This window comes from Falco rusticolus, chromosome 5 (genome assembly GCF_015220075.1).
Source record: "Falco rusticolus isolate bFalRus1 chromosome 5, bFalRus1.pri, whole genome shotgun sequence".
In the NCBI taxonomy this organism is placed as follows: domain Eukaryota; kingdom Metazoa; phylum Chordata; class Aves; order Falconiformes; family Falconidae; genus Falco; species Falco rusticolus.
The window spans coordinates 47,395,791-47,414,357 of NC_051191.1; the positions used below are offsets into that span (position 1 = coordinate 47,395,791).

Consider the following 18,567-nt stretch of genomic DNA (forward strand, 5'->3'; position numbering starts at 1 on the left):
GGAAACATTTTTTATGTGCTGTGTGCCCCCCCTAGGATAGTTAGCTATGTTGATTTATTTATGTTTTTATATGCACATGCCTTGAGACTGTTGCTGTCTCCAGCTAGGGAAAAGCAGTGTGACTCATGCATGAACATCTTAACAACTGTACCTAAAAGGTGAAGTCCTGCTGTGGTTGCAAGGCTGTAATTCTGAAGGAACTCCAGATTTACTTTATGTAACGAGGTAGAAGTGGTAACTTAGCTGTTCTGTTTATTCCATAAGAGAAAGAAGTACATTTCCTGTACAACTTAACGAGTGATTACAAAAACAGTATTCTACTTGCACTTTTCAGCAGTTTAAAATATAAGTGTTGCTGATTTAAATGCATTCATCAGCATAGATATTCTGAAGACAAATGGAAAAAAGAGTCAGAAACCCTGCTCAGCATTTAGGAATTTAATTACATTGGCATACGCATGCCCGGGAAGACAAGTTTGCTTTGGGTGTTCACAAGTAAGGTTTGCAGCTTCCCTGTGCTAGGGCGCCAAAGGATTTATCTGATCTGTGTGATGTGCAGAAATGGGGACTGGATTGGCTGCTGTACACCACTGGCCACTTTGGAAAATGCAGACCCTTGGTTATTTAGTTGGTTTGACAGAGTTTTTACAACATGTTTATTGTGGTGAACCTCTAGGTATGGAGGATTTTCCAGCAGCCCCACTCACCTGTGTCCTGGCTGCCTTATGCTACCGCAAACAGCCAAAACCTTACAGCTGAGTCTGTGCCAAAATGACAATACACTTACGGTTTCTTCCTGTCTCTCCCCTTTGTACTTCTGAACCTTCAGGATGTGCTAGGTTTTGTGAGGTTTTGCTATAGCTGCTGGTTCTAACTTTCTTTTAAAAGAAGTGGAGATGGCCACTCGATGGTAACGTCCTCCGAGAGCTGGAGCTTTAGCGAAAAGCCTGAACTAAAGCAGTGGCTGTCTGCAGGAGGAATGGGGCTGTTACCCCTCCATACCTCTGGGAAGATCGTCGTTGTCCCAGCTCCTGCTGCCCCCCGCCCAACAAGTGCCGGCCTTCAAAATTAAAAAAAAAAAAAAAAAAAAAAAAAAAAAAGGCAAAAAACCCCGCGGTTTATGGCTCCCTCCCCCTGGCTGAAGCTCGCTCCCACCCTCGCCTCCCTTCAGGCGTCTTCCCTATTTCGCAGAGAGCGGGAAATAGGGAAATACCACAGCCCCGACCCCCCCCACCCCCGACCGTGAGGCGCCACCACGCGCGGCGGCAGCGGGCGCGCTGAGGGGTTAATGCGGGTGCGGCGGCCGAGGAGAAGCGGGCGGGGGGCCGCCCGGTGCCGGAGGAGGGCACACCCGGTGCGGGCGGGGGGCCGCCCGGTGCCGGAGGAGGGCACACCCGCGGGGCACACCCGGCGGGGCGTGCCCTCCCGCACGGCGGCGGCCGCGGCGGGCCCCTCAGTGCTGCGGCCGCTGCGCTGGTGGCTGGGCGGCCGCTGGCGGGGCTGCCTGCGCGCGGGCTTTTGGCGGGCGGCGCTGAGGGGAGGCGGCAGTGGCGGCGGGGCAGCATGCCGGGCAGCGACACGGCGCTGGCCGTGGACAGGACGTACTCGGATCCGGAGCGGCACCGGCGCCGCAAGACACGGGTAAGGCGTGTGGGGGTGCGGAGGGGGCTGTGAGGCCACCCTTGGAAGCCGACGGGCCGGGACGGCAGGGCTGCCCGGTGGGCCTGGGTGCCGAGCTGTGAGGGGCAGCCACCGACCTGCTGCCTGTTCCCAAGAGGGCTCTGCGTTTGCTAGGTTGTCGGTCCGAAGGGAAGTTTTTTTTATCTGTGGTTTCGTATTCCGACTCTAAATACTCTTTGATATAGGAAAATGAAATCAACCCGGTTGTTGACATAACAGAAACTGATGTTCGAGATATATCCACAATAGAAACTAGCTGGAGGTGAGAGTAACAGAGAACTTACCGAAGTCAACAGCGCTGATGATTTAATAAAGTGACTCTGTGTCTAGATCACGCTGGTGAATACATGGTTTTGGTCTTGTTTCTCAAGGTGTGTCTAATGAACTGTGAATCAGGTGATTGTATCTAGCAGCAGAGAATCATTGTGGTTCCCTTCCTGAAGTTACCTGCAACACGGCTGTGGCAGGGATGGAGATTTGCAGAAAAGGTCTATCTGCGTGTGCTAGGGATAAAGTAAGAATATACTGTGTATCCATGGCGTCTGGCTTTGTTGGGGTAGTTTCTCTTACGGTCTCCTAGCAAGTTCATCTTTATCTTACTGTTTTGATGATTTGTTCATACAATATATGATAAACATGTATAGGCAATACTTGTGATCCTTTCATGTATTTAGTAGCCTTTGTGGTGGATGTCCTGCTGATGAAGGCAGTTGGCTCTCTAGTTAATGCACAGATTTCAAATTCTTGCCTAAATGCTCAGCTCAAACAGGTGTCAAACAAATGGCTCTTCCTTCCCATGCGCTGCAGGAAGATATGAAGGAAAGAGAGGTTGCTCTAGCTGACTTGGGATATCAGCAGAAATTCTGTTTTCTATTCTGAGATCCTGCATCTGTCAGTAAATGAGCTTTACAGTTTGAAGTGTAGGGATTAGCTTCTTGTGCAAGAAGACTGATTTTGGTGTTTTTGATGGGTGAGGGTTCTTGGGGTGTTTTCCTTTTTGTTTTGTTTGGGTTTTTTTTCTTTTCTTGTACTGCACGTTAGTAGTATTTTCCATCCAGCCCCATTAATAGACAGTGCTGGAAGGGAGATGCTGTGCTTCAGATTGTTGTTGCATAATGAAATGTTTTAAAAATGGTAACCCTGTACACTGTAGCTTTACTAGTGGGGTCTACAATGCTCTTCATACCATAAGCTGGGTGCATATGCTACTCATAACTCATTTAAAATTTTTATATATTTCCTTTGTTTTTAGTCTTTGAAAGTTGAACTCATTAGTTCCTCTTAATTGTTCTTGCTGAAAGAATAATGTAGTACCTAGCTTACTGCGGCCACAGAAGAAAGTTGCATATCTTCAAGGATGATTTTTGGTGTCTTTTAAGAGTTAAATCTGAAGTCCACTCTATAGTCTAGCTGATTTGTTTAAAAGCATGAAGTATCACAGCTAATTTTCAGCGTTGCATATTGTACTTGTGCATTGAAAAACAACAACAAAAAATGCTTAAGAGAATTTTATGAAAGCTTTGGGCTTCAGTCGGATTTTGGGTTTCTTTTAATCAGGATTAGCCTCCCCTTCCTGCGACCATGAGAACTGGAAATATAACCCTGTAACAGGTTTGTAGAGTTGTATGTAATTGCTTTGCTCGAGGGGTTGGGCTTTACAAGTTGTGTCAGATACCACAGAACTTGTAATATAATTGCTGGAGGTGGTAGCAGCAGGTTGTATGTTCTAGATGATGGCAAGAACTTGCATTAAATCCATTTGTGCTTTTTTCAGACAAATAGGATTGTTTCCTGGGTAAATTGCTTGAATAACTTCAACATTCCTCTTACTGCTTTAACCAGGGGGATGGAAGTGGTCAGGCACTGGAGCAGCAGCAACTGGTGGTGTTACTTAGGAAAGACGCGAGAAAGCAGGACACTGCTTTTCTTTCAGAGACTGAATAAAAAGCATCAGAACAGCAGTAGTTAAAGCTGTAATTTCCAAACATTCATTGATGAGAGCAATGCAGAGCACGAACACAGCAATACAGAGCTGAGGCAGCACACTCAGAGAACCTGAACAAACTAGGGAGACTTGCTTGTGTGAAGAAAGTCTTAGTAGTTGGTTTTGTCTGCAGGATAGGGACAGTGGTATAAGAAGTAGGGTGAGATAGTTCTAATAAAGCCTGAGGAAAAGAGCTGTCAAAACAGTTTCTGGATCTCATAGTCTGTATAACACAGGCTATTGAGTCCAGTTTTTAGGTGGGCGTGTTTTGAAGAGCTTCTGCAGCCCTGTAGATTACTGCCTGTGTTTTTCAAGCCCATCTAAGGATTTTTCTTGTGAGAAAGTGAAGCCTTCTCTATTGACATGCAAGAAGACAGTTCAAAAATTCCAACATACTGTAGGAAGGCATCATCACATTCAGTTTGCAGAAGTGCTAGAGCATCTTGCTGTGAATATAGCCTATAGTTTGTAAACTAGAATCTGAGGGGAAAAGGATTTTAAAATTCCTGCTGCAGCTAAAAAACTCCTTCTGCATATGACAACAGGTCTATTCAAGACCTTCTTCTTTAAGGCCATTTGAAGTATAAGATGTCCTGGCCTCTGTTAACAACTTTCCAGTGAACCATATGCCATGTTTTTTGCAAAGTTCCCAGTGCCTGAAAGAGAAACAATAATGAAGGACAGCTGGGCCATTCTTAACATGGGGGAGTCATTACCACCTAAAGAGGCAATGTATTTTGAGGGAAGGGTTGGGTTCCTGTTCTCTTTCTTGGACGAGTCACAAGAGAGCCAAGCTATGCTGTGCATGGCAGCACAGAGTGGGGCATAAAACTACTATTGCTTGCAACAATACCAGTGCCTTACAGTTTTGGTATTACTTAGTGGGGATAGGTTTGCAGTTGTGTGGTTACCTCGGTTCTGGTAAATTGTCCATCCCCAGCTTTAAAAAAGGGTACCCTTCTAGAAGACTTCTGCCTCTCCTTGTCAATAGTATCTAGTCACTCTCGTAATCTGCATTACTGCACCTCTGGTGGCGCAGGTGGAATCGATGTGGACAATACAGTTGTGCAAAATGTTTCAGTCTGCCTCTGCTAATGCCAGTCACTACAGTTTCACTGTGCTTCGCATCATTACAAGCTGATTCCTGCAACACTTCGAAAACTAATCCAAATCTTTCAAAATCAGGACTGAAGCTGTGAAGTAGGACAAGATTTGGGAACAAGGGCTGCATTTTTATCTATCAGGCACCAAGTGCTGTTCTTGCTGGAATGTAGCTTGCAGAATAACTAAAGAGTGTCATGGGGAGCTTTCTGAAGGGACTTGTTTTTGCAGTGAGTACTGTGGGAGACTAGAGCTGCTCAGATTCTGGCTACACTGTACTTCTTGGGCAGTAAGTCCATGCAGAGGTCTATGTATTTGCAATAGTTAGATTTCTGATGCTCAGACTGGCTTGGCTGTGCTAATTTACACCTTGCTGTGTTGACTTTTTTTTTGTAGAGCATTGTGTTGGGGCCACCTTTCAAGGCTTACTTAAAGCTATTGTTTCTGCTCACCAGGTTGTCCTATTTAGACCTCAGAAACCTGTGTATATATTTTTTCTGCATTGCTCTTCTCTGTTGATCTCTTGCTCCTTACAGAACAAGAATCCTCCATGTGTCATCAGGATTATAAATGTGTATGTGTGGCTTTGTAGGAGAGAAATCCTTTCCTAGTACAACTAGAACATATGAGCTCCTTTACTGCATCCCATCAGAAGTCTATGCAGTGATACGTCCTACTTTTAAGAAGTACCAGATGCTTTAGAGAGATGTAGGAAGTCCTAATTAGGTAATTTTTTGCACATCGGAGCCTATTCAGAGCTTTCTCTTTATTAGTGGTAGACATATTTGAAATAGTAAGAATTCTTCCTTTATTTAAAAAAACAAAAAACCCCCAAAAAAACAAAACCAAAAAACCAAACACAAAAACAAACTCCAAACCTTAGCTGGAAAAAATGTGGCTTATTTAGTAACAAATAAAGAATCTTAATTTCAATCTTCCTGGGCTTTCAGCCTTAGTGAGACTAGCAATAGAACCAGTGTTTGTGGATTGATTCTAACGTGTGTGTGATCACACACACAAAAAGGCTTACATTAAAAAGGAATACAGAAATCCATTTGCTTTCTACTGATGAAAAAACTTCTGTGGAATGTCTCTTCTCATTTTCCGTGTCTCTTTTATGATCCCTCCCATTCATCTTATCTATAAGCAAGGCAGTCTTTTTACTAATCTCTTCTCATATTGAAATCTTTCTAAGCCTCTAATCACTTTCATCATCTGTCCTTGAATTCCCTCTATTGCTTAAAATTTTAGTACATTTAGAGGAAATAACATAAAGGGACCTAGAAGGATTAAAAATGTAAAAACCAAAACAAAACCCAAACCAAAAAAACCCCAAAACAAACAGATCAACAAAAAACCCCCTTCTACCCAAACCAAAAAAACCCACCTCACCCACAGTGTTAGATTTAATCTCCTGGTGTTACTTTAAATGCAACAATCAGCATAGGAGAAATGCTTGTTCTGGGCTTTTTTGACTTGTAACCAAACCCCCAGATATTTTGTGCTCCAAGAACTTAGGCATGCTTTTCCCACAGTGCCCTCATATTTTGACATAAGAGGAAGATAATTTGATGGGACAGAATATTATTATGACCTCCAATGGTTTTGAATCCGCTGTGTATCTAGAAATATGTGAAACCTGTTGAAGAGTAGGCTAAATGATACAGGGGTATTGGGAGTAAGAGAGGGAAGCGATAATTGTAATGTGAACCCAAAAAGACAGATTAGCTGATCCAAACTGAAGAAAATCCTGGTTTGATCATTTAAAACAATAATAAAGTTTTGTTTATTTTGTCATTGTAGAGCTATTTGGAAAAGTGTGACTTCTTATTTTTTTTGTTAGTTCCAGAAATGATTATTAGGAAGTTTAGAAAGCTGGTATCTTTCTTTAGTATACTTTGAGTTTTGGGATTAAATACATCTAAAAGCTAAAGGTCAATGTTAGGTGTAATTTGTTGTCAAATGAAATAAAGGGGGAAATTGTTTCTGTATGGCTTAGTATAGTATTGCTGTGCTCCCCGGATCCTGCAAGGTGAACCTCTTTGGTAGAGTTATAAGCAATAAAGGTTGTATTTTAACCCAATCAATCTTCTCCCTTCCAACCCAAGAAGACTGTTTTAAACAGTAAGTAGAAGTGGGGATGTGTGTTCTTTTCAAGGTTTAAACTGATTTTTAGGTTTGGAAGCTTTATACTCAGACCTTTCATAGTTTTTGGGTTCCACCTGGAAATTTCATGTTTCTGAAGATTGTACAGTGTCTCCTTTCCTTTTGATTCAACCTTATTGCAGTGGATGGTATTGCTTACAGGACTAGGACATCTATTATCACCTTTTAAATGTTAGGTATATTTAAAAAAAAAAAGTCACTGGGGGAAAATTGCCAGCCTTCTGGTTAGCTTTCATTTTGAAGGTCATGTAATTGTCCTTCTGTCAGGTTGCCAGTGGTGATGTAGGGGGATGGATGCCAACAGCTTTAAATTCCTAGCTTGCTTATTGTCATCACCTTTATAGGTAGGGCTTTAACTAGGCACCACCTGGCACAATGCCTGCATAGAGGCTGAGTCTTTAAGGTTTTGGCTGGATTTGACATCTAGCATTGTCCAGGCTAAAAAGCTTGCCGCTTTCAATTGTCTAGTTTTAGTTGTTTTGGCACCAAATAGCAAGTGTGCAATTTTCATCTTCACACTACAACTCCTGCCCAGTAAATATGGTTTTGGGAAAGACCTGTGTGGGAGATGAGTTTCTATGTAGTGTTGGGGAATAGTGGAACGTAAATCTTGCTTTTCATTTATGTATCCAGATAGATAAACTTTGCTAAAGAAAATTTGCAGTATTGCTAATGAGGATAGCGAGTTACTTTACTATTGAAAGTTTTCTGCTCTTCCATTAGTCTGAAAGAGCGGAGGATTAATATGCAAAGACAAAAATAAACCTGCTGTTCTAAAGCCTTGACATATGGGATCTGGTATGCAACTGGGATGGCTTGTAGCTGTGTAACTAGACTTTTTTAGTCACTCAGCAAGTGAGAACCCCTCTGAGGCAGTTCTTTATATTATTGTACATAATCTAAGCTTTAATTTAGGGACAAGGATGAGAGTGGAGGGGATGCCTCTATGGGCTGAGGTATAAAGAATATCTACAAATTATGAGCTGCAATGCTGTTATTGTAGAAAGCTGAAATGAGGCTTTTTGTTTTCTAAAAAATTATAGAAAAGCTTAATCATATTGAGAGCTGGCCCACTTCATTATTGCTCCGTTTAGGTGTTGCAGATGGATAAAATTTGAGAGGGCAGAAGTTACAGAAATAATAATATTTTTTTTAGTTATCTCTGTATTGGACACTGAGACTATGGTACACTTTAATGAAACTTTGATATGAAATATTTGGCATCAATTCTGAAGGCTTTTTCGTTAACCTTTACTATAGTAGGCATCTCTTCCTTGATTTACCTGTTTGGGTACAGTATAGTAACAGTTACCTTCCTTTGTCAGTGTTTCTTCAGTAGCTCTGGATGAAGTTGTTACGCAGGGATGCAAAGAATTAAAGCTGTGCTATTGAATTAAAAAATGTGATCCAAGTAGTGCTGAATCCATTGGAAACTTTTGGTTGGCATCAGTGGCCTATGGAATCAATCTGAAATGAACAACCTTATGGAAAAATCTCTACATATTAAGTGTTCTTTAGAGAGTGGTAGATGCTACTTACTTTTGTATTACAGTTTCATCTAGCTTAAACTGGGATGGTGTAGGTGGATTTTATTCTTTGTTTTTGTTTTGTAAGTAAATGCTTTTGCAGTGAGTTTGCTAAAAATTTATGGAAACCTCTTAAGTTTCCTGGCAAAGGCTGTGATGCAGCCAGTGTGTGTGTGTATATATATATGTATAAGGATTGCAACAATTAAACACTCTGATTACTATGTCGTGATTTTTGTTAAAGTTAATAGGATGATGGCTTTCAAAAAGGCTACTCTTATTTACAGAATACTAAACTGTTGGCTCCTCAAGCATTAAATAAGATTAATTTTTGTTCTATTGACTTGCTAATCCTGTGTTTAAAGCAAGGCTTTTCAGCTGAAGAAGCATTATGGTGGAAGATGGTGTTTTAAAGATAGAGAGGACTGCAGTGCCCTGGAGTGAGTTTATATGCACTGAAGGTATTGATTTATAAGGTGAGTGAAAGTATTGTGCAGAGCTGGTGGAAATGTAAGTCCTCCATTCTTAAGAAAAACCTGATATTGCCTAGCACCACCAAAAAAGCAAGTAACACAACTTACAGGAAATATGAGGAGTCAGTGCTTCAGGGTCTGTAGATTATTAGTTTTTAAATCCAAGTGGATTTCTAAGTGGGCTTTCAGTGCTACGCTACAAGAATTACTGACAGAAAGAGAAGCCTTGTTAGGGTAAGCTGCTTTATACAAGCATGTCTGTGCAGGTGAGTGATGCCCAAAGATCAAACTGACAGACCAATTAGAACTGACTCTTAACATTTTTTCTGGTTCAGGGCAGTTCAGTTTAGTAACATACTCTACTGTAAGTGTGCTGAGGACTTCTGAAGGTTCACTCCTTAGTCTCGCTTCCAAGGAGATGAATTTATATTAAACAGGAGGTGGCTGTTGTTTGGACTCTGGTGGCTGTTGTAGGTGTTTTGGATTGCAGTAGGTAAGAAGCTTTGGTTGAAGGCTGCAGAAAACTGCAAGGAAAGATGGAAGCTTTGGAACCAAGTAGGATCAAACCCAGTACTGATCTCAGAGAGATATTTAGTGTTAGAAAAACTAAATAAAGAGATCTTGTTGAGTGAGAGTTGCCTAGATCAGGTGTGAGGAACATTTCTCACTTAAGAAGAGCTAAAGAAAACTCTTCACTGTGTGCTCATTCATGGCTTCTTTCTCCTCCAGTCTGCCGTATTGCAGGTTGCCATCTTCATTCAGGCTGCCAGCTTTCCTGAAGTTGCTCAGAACTATCTTGTATCAAATCCATCATCAGCAACCTAGCATGGGGCTCCTCCACCCCCACTGTGGTAATTTTGTACTTGCAGATTCTGCACCCCTCCCAGTGCTAAGCTTCCTTGCTCCCCGTCCCAGGGCTGAGGGAGAGGGGAAGTGTGTGGGTGTGACTGGGCAGTTCTCAGCAGCTTCTGGGCACGGTCAGAGCAATAGCAAGAAATGGAGGGGATAGTGGGGAGACATGATGGAGAGAAGAATAGAGGTGGGACTTCACATGCTCTGCCCAGAATGGAGTCATTCTCACTTTGTGTTTTCTCTTTAACTTTTTTTTTGTTGTTGAGAGAAGTGTCTAAATGTTGTAGATGCTGTGAGACACAGAATTCCATATGCAGTAAATCTTGAATGTACTGGTCTTGAGCCTTTGAATCCACACTTTGATAATTCAGTGTCCACATACAGCACAAATATCAGTGTTAATAGTGTCATACTGTTGTCAATATATTGTAATTATTTTATTATTATAAGATATTAGATTATTATTATCTTCTTATGTAAGTCTGGAAGAAATGTGAGTTCAAATCCGAAAATTACAGTAGCCAGAAAGGGATAGGAGAAATGCTTCTTGATGTTGGGGGCAGGGCACACACTAAAAAAAGCAAAGGAAGAAAAGGGAATAAAATATTATTAACATGACAGTGACTTAGTACGGTAAAAAAGTTAAGCAAGAAAGGTACATTGCTCTTGTGATAAGTCTTTTTGTTAAGGCATTTTGTGCAGGAAAGCTTCAACTTCTGGAACCCTTTCTTGTATCTATCTCAATTCTACTCTTTACCAATAAATGTTCTAATACATGCAGTTATGAAGAGGATGCATCCTGTATCATGCCTTTGGATTCTCTTTAGTCTCATAAAATAAAATTGACTGCACTTCTTGAATTATATATCTGGTTGTTGTTTTTTCTTTTTGTTTGTACCTAAACCATTAAGAAGAATCTATGATGTGTTGAAGCAAGTATGAAAAATGTGGACTTGGTTAGCATCAAGCTAAAAATTATTCCAAAGGCCATGTGTAGTTTTCTTGGTTCCTTTCTTGATTCCACACAGATGACTTGAAATTAAATTACTTCTTCATACTTGATATTGCTCCAATTACTGATGCGTGTGCATAATATAGGAATGTGTTTTACTAGAGGTTTTGGCAGGAGTAGTGTAGTTCTGTGTCATGGTTGTCGCTGACGTTTGTTGCCAGATGAGCACAGTATTTCGTCACCTCATCAGGTTTCTGATTTCTTTCTTTCCCCTTCCCTGCTGTGTTCAGAAAAAGTAGTTATCTTTGTTCATTTCGCCCTCCTCCCATATATTAAGGAAGAAATCTGACTACATCTTGTCACCTGTTACCAATCCTTTTTTGGAGCAAATTACATAATTTCACTTTAATGAACAAAAGAAGGATGACAGCCTGCTCCTAAGATAAGAATTAAGAGTCTCTTTTAAAGCCATGTAGTAGATGGCAGCAGACTAATTCAGTAGCTGCCAGGCTCCTGTTTTGTTGAAATGGGTCCAGAATGTTGACAGTAAGTTTGCCATACTCTTAAGTTGTCCTGCTCAGCTTTTGTGATGGGTTGTACAGTGAAACTCTATCTTCACACATGAATTCATGCAATGGGTGACACTCAGGCCCTTCTGATATACAGCATCATCAGAAGCAGGTGCTTCTGGTCCTCATGATGGCCTGCAATCTATACAAGAACTGTGCTCTTTGTGTCCTGTGCAAGTGGATTGGATTTGGTAGCCTTTGTACCAAAGATATGGGAAGACCTAGGGGATGGGAGTGTGAAAGCATTTATTAACAAGACCTCAGGAAGATTTAAGAAAAGGAGAAGAGTAAAGACAATGAGAAGATCTTTTGACAATCAGCGAGAGTTTCTCCTCTCTTTGCCAGTAGATACATAAAGAAATTCTGAGACCGTCCTTGCTGTCCCTTATATGTGTTATTCCCATAAACTGTGTGGATGTGGTTGTAATTGGTCTTGGGAAGCACCAAGGAGCATTATGGTCTGTAAGAGCCAGATGCTTTCTGCTACTGTTAAAGGAGGTGCGCCATCATCAGGCGATTCCATTGTGTCTTCCCAGTGTGAACTCCTATAATATTCTCTCTCTAGTGCACAGAGATCTCCTGTTGAGCAAATCTTCTATTTCTGATATTTATGAAACTGGCTTCCTATGGATTTCTATCCAAGGGCATCATTGTGTCTTGCACCAGAAATTTAATGTAGAAAAAAGATGCACCTTTCTTTTCTGTGTGTGTGTTTGGGGTTTTTTTGCCCCTCCCGCCCCCTGAACTCTTTACCAAGGAACTGGAAAGTCTTGGATTGCATATGAGATCAGGAGGATGAATAAGGCATGAACTGACAAAGCCTGATCTGGAAGTGACCAAGTGGGATCTCTAGTGACATAAGACTTGGTGTCAAGCTTTTGTGTGTGATTTGTTGATGCCAGAAGCTATGATATTCTTTCAGGTTTGGAAAGCTGGGCTTTGAGTGCAGTAACTTACAAATTGTTCTTTCACAAAACGTTTTGACATATGTTGCTACTTTTCATGCATACTTTAGGTGGGATTTCTCATTTACTAGTGAATATGTATGTTACGCTGTAGCATATATTCAAACTGCTCTTTAATTTTGATGAAGTACTCTTGCAATGAAGATACGCCCACTTGTAATGTTATGAAACAAATAGCCAAGCCCTTTTTTCAGTTATTCTTGTTCAGGCTTGAGAGAGTCAACTAGGATAATCTTTGTGTGCTCTGTTCCCTCATGTGGTGTGGCAGTTAATGTCAGGGAAGGTTGAAGTTCAGTGATTTGCTTGAAGAGAATCTATGGTTTGAAATGAAGTCGAGAGCGGCGGTGACAATGTTAGCCTAAGGCTCTGGTGACAGGGGTTCAGGCTACTGTGGCGGCTTTCAGCCTTTGTATAATGATGGGAGTCATTTAACCTCTGAAGGGAACGTGATTTCTCCCAGGGTGCACAGGGGAGGGGATACGTACTGTGAAAGATATATATTGCAGAATCATTATCCATCTTCAAGTGGATACTTGAAGAAAGAAAGAAACAAAATCCCCCCCCAAAACATTTCTGACCTTTTTTGTTTTGTTTTTGAGATCCAAAAATACACAGTGGATGCATGTTCCTGCTCTCCACATCAGGCAGATTTTAAGACTATCAGCCATAGGTACTTCTTCCCCTGGAATCATGTAAGTCATGAATAACTGTTTGAAATTGGGCATTTGCTCTTCAGGTAGTTGTGTAAGGCACCTTCAGTAGCCGGGAGGGGTACAGCTCTTGCAGGTTGTCTGTCTGATCTCTGTGGATTTGGTAGAAGCTTAAACTAGGTCACATAAAGGTGGGCATCTGAATCTGGGTGAGCCTAAATCCAGTTTATAGCTGTGTGGCAGTGGATATTGCAGGCACTGCATAAAAGATAGAAGTTTCACCATTTTTCATAGATTATAGAACTAGATGTATGTACTGACTATCTAGGTACCTGTGCCAAATCAACTTTACTCTTGAGTGAGACTTTAAAGTTCTTATCATGCAGAAAAGCAAAAGGCTTTTTTGGCTCTCCCTCTTGCACAGTGCATTCTTAATATTACTGAATCTTCATTTCACTTATGCATAACTGTACTGTTTTAGGATTTTTTTTTTTCCAAATCTGTTGTTTGCCAGCTTTTCCATTATGTGGAGAAACCATTGGTCTCTGGTTGCTCAGAAATTTGGCAATACAGGATGTTACCTGTCCTTTCTCCTCTTCTGTTTTGGCTCTGTTTTGATTATTATAGAGTGCTCCTGCTGTACTGTACAGAAATACTTATTTTTCTCGGTGTAGTTAAGCCAGAATTAAATTGCAGAAAGCTTGTGTTTTTTTGCTAAAGGAAGAAAGGTGAAAAAAATACCTATGTGTGACTTGGAAAGGAGGAGAGTAATCTTAAGTTTATTATTACTGCAAGAAAGTAAAAGATTGCTTCTGTAAATCTGTAGGTTTCTTACTACTTCTGGTGGCAGAATGTGCTTCTGATAATCTTAAGTTTGGCAGCTTTGCACTTTTAGTGGTGCATTTAATTGGAATTAGACTGGTACTGATTTCACATGTCATCTTATGGAAGACTATAGGCTGCAAACAGATGAGACCGCTACCAGGGCGTTCCTGTCAGCTGTGTCCTGTTCCTGGGCGAATAAGCAGCAACAATGGGTAATTTCATCAGTGCAGGATTAGATGCTATCTAATAAAATAGCATCTTCTACAGATGCTATTTTAAATAATTTCATTAATGAAAGCAGATGTTCATGAACTTTTAGCATGGCAGTAAGTAGTCACAAAGAGACAAGCTTTTAGTGATAGAAGCTGCAAGCACACAGCCACCGTGTAAAGTATTTGTATTGTCTTGTTATAGGTGTTGCTGATGAAGAAAAAAAAAAAAGAATTTAAAAAAATCATTCTTTCAGCAAGGTAGGCATCATGAGTTTCAGAAATTCAGAACCTGATTGTTAAAAAGCCTAAGGCAGAAATTTATCTAGGAATTTTTAGAACATCAAATTAGGAAGTCTGATTGAACTTGTTTCTTTGTGTATATACAGTACTACTTTGGGTTTGAAGTAAGATAATTTTTTTCCATATATTCTTCTGTTGTTTAAAGAGTTCACTTTGGCCTTGCCTAACCTACAGCAAAAGATGTACTGATAGGACATATGAGACAGTTTATTATTCCTCATATGTTTGTCAGACTTCAGTCTACTGTAACCTTTTTGGGCAGGTTCTGCTAATAAAACAAATCTTCTGTAAGAGCAGGAATTTAGTTTTCAAAGACTAGGGTGTTTGAGCATATGCAGCCAGACTTCACATCTTGGCGAGAAGTGCTGTGTGGTAAGTTTTCAGTGTCACATGTTGTTTATATGAGACTACTTTATGCCCAGACGCTGGCAAATATTAGTGCCATCATGTTGGTTTTGTAAAGTGAGTGTGGCTGAAAAAGAAACCAGTATAGCACAGTGGCAGGGGTAGAAGGGTGAAGAAGGCTGAAATTTGGGGTGCAAAGATGATCTTCGATCACTGTGGTTGTATTAAAGTGTGGATGGAACTTATACTCAATGGCTTCAACAGAGGTCCAAAATAGAGGCTGTCTGAGAAAATACATAACTTGCTTAAATCCTGGCCTTCCAAAGACAGATGATACTGTGTCCTAATTCCTTTGAAACTTTTAGTCTTTATGATGATCTTCTAATTTACCCTATTCCAATCCTCAGAGTAATTATGCATTAGTACCCTTGTAAGTGCTTCAGCATGATCTGTCAGTGAATTCCCCAAACTATAACATCTTTTCAGAATGTGCCCTGTAATCTTCAGCATGTAATTGCTTTTGCTATTCCTGAATGGACATTTTGAAGAGAATGGGGGAAAGGAGTGAGCTGGGGGAAAGAGGAAATTTTTGCCCTTTTATCTACAGTGCTGTAGCTCACATCAGTGTGTGTGAGCTAAGGAAATTTGAGTCTGATGTTCATCACTCCTCAGGTGTAACTGTGTAGTTAATATTTGTGCCTACTTGCTTGTGACTGACAGTACGAAGGGAGTTGTAGCAGTGGTCCCTGTTCCTGCAGATGCCACTTTGCCTCACTTTGCCTTTCTCTAGCAATGAGAAAACAAAGGTTGTTCAGCCTTATACTGTTATTACAGATGCTGATTGAGTTAACTTGTACTGGAGCTGTTAATAATGGAAACTGAAATCTTAAGTGAAGATTTGGTTTAGAAGTTGCATTTTTAAAAGTAGAGAAAGTAATTTTATGTGTAAAACAGAATACTCGTACTGTTTTGGTTTTGTGGTGTTTTTTTGTAACGTGTGTCTGATTTTAGGAGAATAAAGGGCTGCAATTAATTTGTAGAATGCCTAGTAAGCTACCTTTAAAATGTCAGCAAGAATTAATTTTCACTTTATTAATACCCCTTGCACATTGCTATAAAGTGTTAATTTCTATTTTTAAGTAGAAATTTTTATCTCTGGTTACATCCAGTGTAGCTTGCTAATTTTAGGGGTATGAACTCCTCCTGGTTTAGTGAGACAAAGTTTTAATAGCTATGCCTGAATACTTGTATAAAATTTAGCACTGTATGTTTCTGTGTAAGGCTAAATATGTTGGTTATGATGTTGCTTTTTTGGTGCCTAACAGGCTGATCTACTGATAAATACATACTTCAGTAACAGTAGGGTTAGTGAATTGAAAATGAGAAGAAATTCTCATTCCGAGATGATTTTGAACAGTTTCTTAGTGTACTGAATCATCATATCAGTGTGTTTTAATGCTGCAGAGTTAGAATTGGCTTGGAAGTATTGTATTTGAACTGAGTTTTTGAAATTTTCATATAAAGGGCAGTGAACTTGGCATATATTTTACTAGCCAACACATGAAAATATCTTTATTTCCTGTAGTAATTATTCTTTGCTGAACTTGGGGAAGCTTTAATTTTGGAAGGGTAGTGCCTGGTACCATCCAGTGCTGTGGTTAACATAACTGGGAAGATTGTTTTGCCTGCTCTAAGAATTTTATGATAAAATTGCATCATTCTCTGCAATATCTTTTCCTCCTGGAGCGGCAGGTCTATGTGTTGTCGTTATCTTCGCAATAGCAATAAGAGTTAGGACACAGTCATGTTAACAAAGGTACAAACTGTCCTCAGTTGAACAGCTCATTTCCAAACACAAAAAACCCCTCAGCGTTATCACAGGAGATGTACTTGCTTTTTTGAATGTTGAATGTTGAGAAGTATTCTTCAGGCTAAAGCTGCTCAGCTTTCTCCTGCTTGAGCAGGCTTTGCATTGTTTATTCATCCCTGTCATTTTAAAAAGGGAGAATGACTAAAAATTATTCTCATGCATTATCTGAAATTGTAGGTATGTTATATATTCTACATAATTTCTGTATACTTTTTTCAGAAGTGAACAAATTGACAGTGTGAAAATATTAATATTGCAGTGTTTTGATATTTGAACGTCCCAGAAGACACAATCCTATTTTTAATCTCCTTATTCTGAATTATATTAAGTCATCCCCCTGTTTCCACCAAAGTAAAGGACTGTCTCTACTGTATAAAGCTCTTTTCTGTCAAGGTGTGTTCTTCATGCGACATGGTGCTCTCAGGGTAACTTTTTTCCTAAATAGACTTGGAACTCTATGTTCTTGGTGTGCTCTTGCAGGTGTAAAATGGAGTTTCCTAATTGCTAGGTGTTAATTTAAAATTACCAGCTTGTACCAAATATGTGTTTTCAGTAGTAAAGATTTAGACTTGGGTTGTCTGTGTTTTGTGGGAGAGGGGAAAAGAGGACACAGATGTAATTACATTGCCATAAAATATGCCGTTGTGTGGTTTGCTTTATTTTATACATACATACACATACATGTATAAAATATTTAAAATAATTATACTCTTTCTGTATTTTATGTATTTAACCTTTCTTTTCCTTTTAGAAAAGTGAGCACAAGCAGAACCGAAGAATGAATATCTGGTTGATCTTTTCCTCCAATGTTTTGTTTGTGGAGAAAAAATATTGTAAAATTACACTATGTGAAATGCATGGAATGTGATTATTTTTCTTTTTCCTCTGGGAGCTATATTTCATACCAGTTCCTGCGGTTTTCTGTCTCTGGGAAAACGTCTATAGAGATTGTAGTTTGTCAACTTCATTATGAAAGGCAAAGTTGGGAGAATAGGGGTGAGGGCTGCACGAGATAAGACAATTATATTGTTGTCTCAGGATATACTCTGGGGTTTACTGGCCAGTGTGAGTTACAGTAGCAACATGTATTAGCTTTTTCTTAAAGCATTAGTGGTTTAGTGGCTAAACTGCTCCTACTTTTGCATGTGACACCCACCGGGATTTTAGCCAGAGGTCTCATAAATTGAATTGCCTATGGTGGTTGTAGTGCTGACAGTACTTAAATTTGGCAACAAAAGATGTTCTATCGTATCAGCATAGATTTTTTCATAACATTAAAGAAAGCTTAGAAGCCCTCTAAACGCCCCTAAAAGATTCTTCACGTTACAGCTTTACACCCTGTCCAGAGCTTGTATAAAACTGATGCATCATTTTTCTGATTCTTTGGGCATTCTTTTTCCCAGTCTGAAGCATGCAGATTTCCCATCACCTTCTTGACTAACCTTTCTCTTCTTTTCCCTCTGCATCCATTTAATTTTGGACTAATACATTGTCAGCTCTTTTGTCTCATTAGGTTTCATCTCTTTTGGATACCTTTTAAATTGTTTATTAAATGATTCAGATACTTGTTTCCAAAGTATTTACTTTTTTAATCCCTTAGAACTAGAAACAGTGTGTTCCACTGTAAATAAAAAGAGAACAGGTAAATTCTTCAGTGAAGGTAATGTGGGAATGAGATTAACCTATTTAGATGTGTGCATAGATTTTAAGTAGTTAACTTTGTCCTGCGTGTTTAGCAAGAAGGCACTGGTCTTTGAGTGTAGGCAGAACGGCAAATCTGACTGAATATGTAGAAATGTACTTGTAATCAAGGTGAAAATAAAACATGGACTTTGTCTTCAATCTTTGTGCTGGAGAGAAAACTGCAAGGAGTTAGCAAGACTAAACTCCTCCAGAAGAGTACAAATATAGGACCTCTTTGTAAAAGGGAAAGGAGTAGTGTAACCTCAGTCATGTGGAAAGCTTTAAAGCAAATAGATCTCTGAGCAAATTTTCAAGAAGAGAATAATGAAAGACGTAATTAAAGATAAATAGAAAATGAAAAAAAATTAACTTTTGGTTTAACCAGTGGTGGATTCTGCCAGATGAATATGGTCT

General features: G+C 39.9%; 1 protein-coding gene across 2 annotated transcripts in view; it reads left to right on the forward strand.

Moving 5' to 3' along the window:
* The window catches only part of TMCC3 (transmembrane and coiled-coil domain family 3), a 147,821-nt gene that overhangs the window by 92,695 nt on the left and 36,559 nt on the right, over positions 1-18,567 (forward strand). The window contains exon 1 of one of the 2 annotated variants that reach the window (XM_037389366.1): positions 1,372-1,641. The exons of the other annotated variant lie outside the window; for it this stretch is intronic. Coding sequence (XP_037245263.1) covers positions 1,564-1,641 — 78 coding nt within the window. The 5' untranslated portion in view covers positions 1,372-1,563. Of the gene's footprint in view, positions 1-1,371; positions 1,642-18,567 lie in introns of those variants that run through there. 2 annotated transcript variants of the gene reach the window in all.